The sequence below is a fragment of the Diadema setosum genome, chromosome 22 (genome assembly GCF_964275005.1).
Source record: "Diadema setosum chromosome 22, eeDiaSeto1, whole genome shotgun sequence".
Taxonomy (NCBI): Eukaryota; Metazoa; Echinodermata; class Echinoidea; order Diadematoida; family Diadematidae; genus Diadema; species Diadema setosum.
In genome coordinates, this window is record NC_092706.1 from 22,650,278 (window position 1) to 22,661,299 (window position 11,022).

The 11,022-nt window shown below is 39.7% G+C and overlaps 1 protein-coding gene across 1 annotated transcript in view; it reads right to left on the reverse strand.

Annotated features, from left to right (window-relative positions):
• The window catches only part of LOC140245104 (carbamoyl-phosphate synthase [ammonia], mitochondrial-like), a 132,958-nt gene extending 124,052 nt beyond the window's left edge, over window positions 1-8,906 (reverse strand). Inside the window, exons 1-9 of the mRNA XM_072324701.1 lie at window positions 8,787-8,906; window positions 7,938-8,047; window positions 6,853-6,997; window positions 6,380-6,526; window positions 4,732-4,914; window positions 3,732-3,860; window positions 1,868-1,974; window positions 893-1,034; window positions 203-280 (exon numbers count right to left, since the gene is read on the reverse strand). Of these exons, the coding sequence (XP_072180802.1) occupies window positions 203-280; window positions 893-1,034; window positions 1,868-1,974; window positions 3,732-3,860; window positions 4,732-4,914; window positions 6,380-6,526; window positions 6,853-6,997; window positions 7,938-8,047; window positions 8,787-8,906 (1,161 nt within the window). The remainder of the gene's footprint in view (window positions 1-202; window positions 281-892; window positions 1,035-1,867; window positions 1,975-3,731; window positions 3,861-4,731; window positions 4,915-6,379; window positions 6,527-6,852; window positions 6,998-7,937; window positions 8,048-8,786) is intronic.
• Window positions 8,907-11,022: the final 2,116 nt, after the last annotated feature.

Here is an 11,022-nt window from a genome sequence, read left to right on the forward strand (position 1 = left end):
AGGGAAAATGACAAGACTGTCAGATATTGAGTACATGAAAATTTTGCAGTTGTGAATACCATTATTGGTCATACTCTTCCCATTAGGTTGTGGAAACTTAAAATTCATTCTACAAACTAAAAAGCAATAAGGTGTTCTTCAAGTGATTCAAGTGAAGACATAAAACAGAAATTTAATGGAGACAGAGCCGAAAAATTCTTACCTCAGTGTCCGTCGGACCTCCACGATGCTCTGGGTGAAACTGGGCTGTGAAGAACGGTTTTGATGCATGCATGATGCCCTTTAAGTACAGAAAGAAGATAACAAGTGGTTGATGTTGGTAGACAGAGAAAAGATGTAGACTTCACTAGTTTGGTTCATCAATTTGTTTCCTTTTTTTCTATTCCCGAATGCACTGGACAGCTTGCTAATTTCCCATGGAATCTTTCTTTTTCTGCCTACATTCAGCAGCTTGTAGATTTCAAATTTGTCATAGAAACCAGTCTAACAAGATCCCCACCCCCCACCCCCCCCCCCCCCCCCCATGAAGGGAGAGGTAGCAGTTATGCTGGGTCCTTATAAAGCCAACTCCAATGTACGAGTATTGCAACAACAAAAAAGAATAAATAAATAAAGGAACGAACGAGCGAATGAACAAACGAACGAACAAACGAACAAACGAACAAACAAACGAACAAACGGACGGACAAACGAACAAACGGACGGACGGACGGACGGACGAACGAATGAAGGAACGAACCAATCAGTAAATCAATAAATCAATGAATTTTTAAATTAAAAAGTGTGCCTTTTACAAGAGACATTGTTGTAAATGAAATGATGCATTTCAATATCATCAAATCGCTAAGCCTCTACTGAACGAGAAGGCCTATAAACAGCCTCTTAGTCTCACCTCATTTGTCTTGTCGTTGGCGTTAATGAAAACTGGTGACCACTCTGGAGGCAGCTGGTCACTGTTGATGGCAAACCCGTGGTTCTGAGATGTGATGAAGGCCTGTCCATTCAGCATATTGATGACTGGCTGATTGTGTCCCCTGCAGAGTACCAAGCACACAAGTATTTAAAGAAGATACATACTACTGAAATGAAGGGCACTCTTTGAGGAATAGTGCAAGCGCAGTATGCACACAGCACTTCAGAAATATAACTTGTCTGAAGATGTCATCAACATCATACATACATTATGTGTCAACAATTATGATTTAAAGAAGTGACGCATTTGCCTCACAAAAAATTTAGTATAGAAACGGGTGACATATGCAGAAACAACAACTGATAATCAATTCCTGCACAACAGAAGTGAGAATTCTCATGTAGAATCTCCCATTTCAACCGCTTATCTTGTTCTTCCATAGAGATCAGTGATTTCAACCCACACGTATGCATGCTGAAAAATTGCCCAATTTCCCAATATAAAAGCCTTCTGTTACATCATCAACTTCCTGCTGTGCTGTGCGCCTCGCCCTGGCAGAAACTAGAGCATGCATTTTAGTGCGCATATGTGCAAACCTAAAAAAATTTGCAGATTGTAGTCCCAAGTTCATTGACCCCACCTGCCAAAATATCAAAAATCCTTAATGAAATCCACAAAATTTCATGGATCACTACCAAAATCTGAATGAATGAATGAATGAATGAATGAATGAATGAATGAATGAATGAATGAAATCTGTTCCTTGTGTCATTCTCAACTCTTCCTGTAAGTTTCATCAAAATCCGTTGACAACTTTTCAAGTTATTTTGCACACGGACAAACCAACAAACTAACACTGATGAAAACATAACCTCCTCCCTTGGTACAGGTAATAATACTACTTTATCAAAGTCAGCAAACCAGGAGTGGCACTCTGCTTCAAAAAACACTCACCGATTGCCCAGCGGGAGTTTGTAGGATGAGGCACCAGCAGCCAAACCAGTGAGCTGGTTCCCCATGCAGATACCAAACAGAGGATTGGGGTTGTCTTGAGCCAGAACCTGCCAGTGAAGATGACAAAGGGATTTAGTATGTGACATAAAGCAGCAGGTGTCAGCATCTCCGTACAAACAATGTTGTGGAGGGCATCGACTACGAGATACAAGAGCTGACCATGGGTGCAGCAAACACCTGTTCCATACCTGCCAACATTTCAAGATGAAATATCTTACCCGTGGATTGCAAAAATCTTATTTTATATGCAAACTGAAGTTAAAAATCTTACTTTCGGACAAATCTTCAGAAAATACACATGAAAGGTACATGTATATCTAAATATTTTTTTAAATCTTATTTCTCTGACAAAAAATTTTATTTTGCTATTTTTAATGTAAGAAATCTTACTGAATCTGATAAAATCTTATTAGTTGGCAAGTATGCTGTTCTCGGACTGACCATCTGATGTCAAAAGAAAATCCCTGGCAGGAGTACCAAAGAGTATAGGCATGTACAATGCACTGAACTGCAGAAGTTTAGTTATTAAATACTCCGTACCAAAAATTTATAGTGTTCTATGCCAGCAAATTGTGAGTGATTTTGCTGACCAAAATGCTTACTGTGCTTCGATTATCGATTGGCATGCATGCTGGAGTGACTTTGTAGAAGACGAACACGTGTCTGGAAACTGATCATCAATGAACAGAGATTACCTAACCCTACTGTGCCACCATGGCCTTCCTGTTGGACCGAGGTATTGACCGATTCGGGTTCGTTGAGGGCAGCAGACATTTTATGGCACTGGGCGCAGCCATGAGCTCAAATTGCGGTGTCTCAGCCGACCCCCCCTGCTCTCCCCCACCCCCAGGGCAACATGTTTATCGTGCACTTGTAACAAAGGTTCGCGCACTAAGCAAGCATTCGCGCACTCAGTACGAGACGCCCATTGGCTAAAGCAACCATGCATCAGTTTTTCATTCTGCGCACGTGCTAATGTAGGGAGAGGGGTGGGGAATGGGAAGGGGGGGGTCGGCTGAGACACCGCGTAATGGCGCTGCCCATGCCAAAAATACACATAGCGTGTCACAGAATCGGTCAATATCGCTACACCGGAGTTCCTACTTTGTAGCTGGCTAACTTTACAACTAGGTTGTGTTCGGAGGTTATGTTTGGAGAGATTTTAAACCGAGTGCTGACCAAAAAAAAAAAAAAAAAAAAAGGTTTGGCAAACTAGGCTACGCTCCATCTATAGCACACAAAGGGTTAAAGGAGACCTCCAGATTAATTTTCAGATTTTCACATTTGAACAAGGATAAATTACTTATACCCGAGTACAGAGTTTCAGAATTTATAGTGATTGGAATGAGGAATAAGATTGTATTAAAATTTAAAACAAATTGAAATGAGTAAGTATGATGACATGGCAGCCTCACCATAAAAATGCATGAGTTGGGGCTCAAGGAAACAGAACAAAAGAAGAAGGTATGCATACATTTTACACATGTGATCTTGTCAATCAAGTGGTAAGATAATGGAATTAAACTGGTACATTTGTGAAGTATGTGAGGATCTTATGTCATCAACACTGTTCAGAGTAATTGTTTAAGATTTTTCAGAGTATTGGTTTCTCTGCTCAAAGACCGAAAAATATTCCGCAAGTCTGTACATGGAGCTGTTGATTTATGCAATACATGATGTGAAATATTGAAAATCGTCTGCAATACCTCTCTAATGTATCCTCAGCACAAAAAGCTAGACCAATGACACATAATCCTCGCTCCTGCTAGACAGTTTCATTCACAAAACAACACAGTCTACTCACCTTCTGCAGGTTTTCTATGGTGGTCTTAGCCAGAGCGGGGTCTCCCGGTCCATTGGAGATGAAGAGGCCATCGTATTCCATCTGGTTAAAGTCATGGTCCCATGGAACCAGGTGAACTTCTGCTCCCCTCTACAGAAGAAATGACATAACAATTGCACATTATTACTTATCAAAGTCACATACTGTAAAGCAAGAAATATTAATTTTGCAGCATGAAACTTTCATGAATTGAAGCCAACTGTCTTTTTCCGCAGCATGATATTTTCGGAATTTGGCATCCAGGCATTATAGTGTAGACAACAACTTTCGTGTGCATCTTCATTTTGTGAATCTTGGCTCTCATGAAATTATAATGCGCACAAACATTTCTGGTTTTACAGCAGACTGGTATGACATCCCACCTGTTTTGCTTACCAGGCATATACCAGTAGTCGGTGGTTAGTGTGTGCAATTTTGGGGAAATGCATATGATTACCAAAAACATTGCTTCAAGCTGCTCCAGAACTCTGCTGCTAGATTAGTAACTCTAACAAAGAACTGTAACTTGTGTATCTATGGGGGTCACATTCTAGTTTGAGTGTTTCAACAAGGCAACTTTAACAGAAACAGGGCAGCCATCATCAGATCTCTTGGACCTGCTTTTCAAAGTGAGTCTATAAGCAGGGAATAATTTCACTGTACACCATGCTTTTTTTCTTCAATGTGAGTGTGGCCCTTTTTCAGGACCACACTCAAACTCATACTCTTGCAGACAACAAGAACATGCCTACAGAAACATTGAGATTGAGTAGGTCCTTATTAGGGCCAAACTCCACATCTACAAAATACATGATGTACAGTGAAACCACTCACCACTCAAAGACTCACTTGGAAAAGCAGGTCATTCTACCACCATGGAAATCTTCAAAGAACAAGGGAGTCTTGTTCTAAACATCAACAGTGATCATTAATTTACACTTTGATGTGTGGGTAAAACAAGTTTTTTTCTTCGTACACCCACCTGAATGAGACTGCGAATAATGTTATGCTTGATGCCACAGTCCACCGTCACCACTTTGTACGGGTTTCCCTTGCCGTAGATCTTTACCTCTTTGGTCGAAACCTCCGCCATCAGGTTCCTCTGGTTGGGGTCGTCGAACTCTACAGGGTCACCCTCAAACTCAATCTTACACAAGATTGTACCCTAAGAAATCAGAACAAGCCAAGAGGTTTGTAGGGAGGTGTGTAAGAGATGTGCATGCTTTCCCTAGTAAGACAGTTTGAATCAAAATTCATGGGAAAGAAGTACACAAACAATATATATCTCCCATAAGCTTTACAGCTACTCGGCAATATTGTGGGTGGGTGCGATCACACACACACACACACACACACACACACACACACACACACACACACACACACAAATTGTCCACAGCAGAAGCAAATTTGCATCAAATCTGCATCTAATCTCTCAGAATAAAGTCTGTTGGGAACAACGTATAGGGCATAATATTTTTCAACCAGCTACTAACCAATTCTTCCAATCTGACCAAAATTTATATATATTGTGTTCTAAGTACTTGCTTCATTTGTGTAGATGCTAAAACGTCAAAGTCTCCTACATTTGCATCTTATTGAAAATTGAACAAGTTATCAGACCCCTTGGAACTAGTACGAAGTTTAGGAATACACCTATGGATGTGCATATACATGTACCTCAGTTTACTGTCTCTTGCATGTAGCATGATTGTTTAACTTTCACCCTGACATTTGTTGTTTTCTTCACCCTTTATGGATGCAGCTGACATACAGATAATTTGCCCAACCACTTGGATGTGATTTACGCTGGACAGGCTAACTCATGTGCAACAATGCGGTAATCTTACACAAGGGTTTGCTGCAATACGAAACAAATCATGATGGTCACCTGACCTCTACTGACTGGCATCCAATAAAAAAAAAAAATAAAAAAATCAGCTCCAGGGCCCCGTTGCTAGAAACTTTGCGTTTAAACGCAACTTGCAACTGATTGTCACTGGCCAATCAAAATCATTGTTGCATGCATGTCTTCTTGATAGGGCAGACCCTGAGCCAATCAGAATGGTTGTTTCAAAATTAGCAATTATTTGCAATTGATTGCAACTTTCTTGCAACGGGGCCCTGCAGATCACTGAAAAAAGCACGTCAGAGGGCGTAGTGCCAGCCAAACAATAACACAGCACAGTGAAGGGTTTGAGATGCTGGGTCAGTATTCAACAAGCCACATTGGAAAAAGAGAATTTCACCTAGTGATGGGTTCGAGATGCTGGCTGGGTGTGCCACCAGCAATGGTGGGAAAAGAAAATCTCACCTAGTGAAGGGTTTGAGATTATTAGCTGGTTGTTCCACTAGCCATGGTGGGGAAAAGAAAATTGGATCTTGTGAAGGGTTTGAGATGCCTGCTGGGTTTTCCACCAGCTGTGGTGGGAAAGGAAATCTCACCTAATGAAGTGTTTGAGATATTAGCTGGGTGTTCCACCAGAAAAATTCTCACCTAGTGAAGGGTTCGAGATGCTGGATGGGTGTGCCACTAGCCGCGTTGGGGAAAAGAGAATTTATCACCTAGTGAAGGGATTGAGATTATGAGCTGGGTGTTCCACCAGCCACGGTGGGAAAGAGAATCTCACCTTGTCCCTGACTCTCTTGGTTAGCATGCGGGTGTCAATGCCAAAGAGGGCAGGAACCTCCTCTTCCTGCAGCCACTCGGACAGAGATTTGACCGAGTTCCAGTGGCTGTAGTTGTAGGAGTAGTCCTGGACCAAGAGTCCTGATACCTATGGCCAAAAAAAAAAAAAAAAAAAAATAGCACATTGTTTTATTAGTTCATTATGGCTACTGTATATGACACATATTTCATGTTTTGTTTTGTTTTTCCCATATTTCACCAGCTGGGTGCTATTCATGAATTTTACAACACATCAAAAAATCATTACCTCTGGTGCATGATCCCAACATGAATGCAAAGTGCACACATGCATTTCTCCTTCTATTGCTGAACTCAATTCGCTACTGATTGACAAATTGCCCTTCACCAGCATAATAAACACTAATTATTCAGTGTTGTTCACACATTTATATTTATTGTCTACTCTAAACGAACCTGTATCTTTTCAGACTCAACAAATTTCATCAGGCCGTGTTCGTCAATTGCGTGGGTGTCGGGGACACCATAGTTGCCAACAATCGGAAAGGTCAAGGTCAAGATCTGACCTCTGTAGCTTGGGTCAGTCAAAGACTCTGGGTACCTGAGTAGAAATGGGGAACAAAACGAAGAATTATCTATTACGGAAAGGTGTTGTGAGGAGCATTTTCATATAAATTCCTTCTTCTTTTTTTTTAAATAGATCTTGACTTTAAAGGTCTTGTTTACCTTTGGGAGCAGTAATTAAAAAAATGTTCAAGATTTCACATTATTATGCATATTTGTAGGTCTGTTGTATCACAAAACACCCTACCATATAAAATTTTTACAATAAAGCCTTAAAAATACAAGGAGATATCAGTATTTTTCTCATTAAACCATAACTGTAGACAGTCTATTCTGGATTTTGTGTATTTCAATATACTCAACATCGATTATATGGATTCAAATTTTTACAGTGGTTGTTTCTATCCCTAGTTCACATTTTATAACTATTTTAAAGCACTAATGCTCCATTTTTGTTTCATCTGCAAATGGTAAATTATGCCTTTAAAGCACAAGACACGAAAATTGAGTAACCTCTGCATTAATCCTTGGCATAAATGCTTTACTCAGTTAGTACCCCTTGACCAGAAACATAAAACAAATGAATAAATAAACCAAAACATGGTAAATCTTATACATCTTCCTGACACATACACGTATGTTATACACGTATGTAATACAGCAAGAGTGACTTAATAAGCAAAGTTCTGATAATTTTGTTTCTTTGGGGAGTAATCTGTAAGGCTGGCTGATCGTGACATCAGGCTTTCCTTCACAAGTCTTTTTTGTAGTACTTGCCAATACAATTACATCTTTCATCAATATAAAGTATATCTATTACACACCCGATTATGTTTTATCAATTTAAGACATAATAAAAAATAGCAGCTGCATCATTACACAGGTAATGTGGGCTGGGTTTTGTGTGTGTGTGTGTGTGTGTGTGTGTGTGTGTGTCTTCACTTGATGGTACAAGTGACAAAATTTCAGGCACTTACCCGACGAGACCGGTGTTGAAGACCAGTTCACCAGCAGTAGACTTCTGGTGTCCAAAGGAGTAACCAGTGAATTTTGTTCCATCCTGAAGAATCAAGTGTGCTGTAGTGGGCTGTGGAAAAAGAGAAACCATTCATTAGTACATTTGGTAATCACATTGCCAATGTAGACGATACGATGAGTTCTTACCCAGCATAGTGCTATCAGTATTCTGTTGAGTCAGAAGGCCCCATCTAACACAGATGTTTACAGTTACATGACTGTCAATGTAGCTACCATGGCAACTACTTACATACAACTGATTGGTTGTTTGTTTGTTTGTTTGTTTGTTTGTTGCTGTTGTTTTTTCTGTTTCCTGTTCATCATAAAGAAAAGGGCATAATGCATAGCATGCTTCAAATAATTGAAGAGACACAATGTTTAGCAAAGATGATCAGTTAGTGACGAAAATATTTATTTATCATTGATTAAAGGGGCTGGCTAGTAACTGATCAATGGGAATCAGTGGGAACGCTGGGGGATGATTGTTCCAATCCTTGTGGGATTCATTTAAGAGTACATTATATGTTGTGTGAAAATTATTTGCTTCAGAATGGTCTCATCACTGGCTGTACATGCATGCCAACCTGGAAACATTAAACTGCACATTGCCTGAATATGAGACCATTTTGAAGCAAATAATTTCCACACAACAATAGTTACCTAATGTACTCTTAAATGAATCCCACAAGGATTGGAACAATCATCCTCCAGCATTCCCACTGATCAGTTACTAGCCATCCCCTTTGAAAATAATCATTCTCATTTATTTGACCTGACAAAAAGAATTCCCTTATAGAATATAAATGTACCTTCTTTTTCTCTGCTTGCAAGTTGGAACTTGTCGACAGAAATCTGGACTTGTGAGCCAGGTACCGAGGGAGGGACCAGGTCTTCTTCAGGAGACCCGACACTGCTGTGAGATGAGCCATACCAAAAACTTTTGCAGATCAACAGCGGCTCATAGATAGTCCCAAGTTCCTGTCGAATGTGAAAAGAAAATGGGTTCATTCCAGCTCTCTAATTCAATTTGCAAAGACAATGAAGCTATTACAATGAAATAATCGCCTTCTGCCAACTGTTGATAATGGCTGCTTCCTAATCCATGTGGGAAGTAAATCCATGTGGGAAGTACATGTATCTGATGACATTCACACCCTTCATTTCTGTTTGTTTTTATCGTCATTAGAAATGAATAAGAAGATCAATAGCATTTTTTTTTATGTCAACAACTACTCATCACAAAGATTTTGCTCTGAAATATGAACACACAAGTTATACACGATATGGTTCCTTCTGGATTGCTTTCATGAAGGACACCCCCCCCCCCCCCCCACCCACAAACACACACACACCCTTTAGTACCAGTAGACAAGAGTAATCTGCACAAGTCTTTATGGGCAAAGATGTTTCTGCTTTTAGAACATGCAGAAGGTGGAAAGTTGCAGCTCTAGTGCTTGGCATTACAACTTTGTCTCAACAGATAATGGCAGAAACCACTTTAACTTGTAAACAGGTAAATAAGCTGACTATGACATGAAAGGATGCACCTGTTTCATTCATAACTATGCACGAATTGTACTAATGCTTTTACCCAATCCACACTGATATCATAGGCTTTGCTGTCCTTTAAGTTTATACAGTACAACTGACTGAAGTCTACTGGTAGGACATCAATCATACCTAAAAGAGTGTGTATGGAGCATTGTGGTGGTATGGCAGCCATCTATCCATGGATGGGAGAAGCACACAGTCCCCCCCCCCCCCCCCAACACACATACAAACACACCATCTTGTGCTGCTATTCATGTAGCTAGGCAATATACGCAGACTCCTCAGCAGTAACTTGCTCTGACAGTCTCCTTACAGAAGGAGGTATTGTTAAAGTGAATCCTTTACATATGTGCCTAGGCACACTTTGATACATCTGTAGCATAATTTGCCAAGGTTTTTCCTCAGCAATCAATAATCTGGCCAAACTTGATCTAGAATAGCTGTACACTAGTACATCTGTACAAGACAAGCAAGCCCACTCATGTGTAGCAATTTGCCTCAGTCCAACAGAAGGCCATAGTGACACAATAGGGATTAAGGGGATCAGGTAATCTCTATTCAACAACAAGACCTCTGTGCTAATTGGCACAGACAACACTCCAAGGTGTGTGCACAGGGGAAAAACAAACAAAGCACAGTAACAGTTACAGCTCCAAAACATCATTTTTATGAGGTAATTGTCACAGTGAGAAACTGATAAGATATTCTCTACTAGCCAAAGATCCAAGTTTTCATATTCTCTTGATAATTGCAGGGGGAAAAAAATGGCTTCAAAAAATGAAGGCCACCTGTCCACCCACCAACATGATGGAAGGACCAAATTCAAGTTGGCCTTAGATTATCACTACAGGAGGCTGAATGCCAGTTCTAAGGAAGGAATGAATGGAGGAGGGTAACTCACAGGGACACCCCATCCTATGCACTGACATCAAGTTAAGTAAATCTTGCTATTGCACATACATGTATTTTAATCAACATGCATACATAATAAATGCCAACACTAGTTGGCCAAAGACTTGGAAAGATAAAGAATACATACACACAGCATGGGTGAGTTATAAGTCTTGCATTTTTTTCTGTTCAAAAAGAAGAACATTCCTGCAATAACCAGTAATTCTTTTTGCTTCATGGGAAAAATATTACCCTGTAGATTAGGAAAAAGAAAAAAAACACACAAATAACAACTCGTTTTGTTATCATAATTATAAATGCTTAATACATACCAGGCAGCTACATATTATTAAAGAGGGTACTATATTGAAACACAACATATATTTTGTCAAGATGGTAAAGATTTCTTTGTAGCAGCTGGTAGAACCCATTACAAATCCTACCATTTCTGATCTCCTTACAACTCATATTTCCTTGGAAACCTGCAATTCATACAAACTTCAGCTTTTTGAAGATTTTCTTCCAATTTTTTTTTTTATATCTCTCTCTCTGCTCTCTTACATATAAATATTAGCAAATTACTAAATAAACAAAATTCTACTG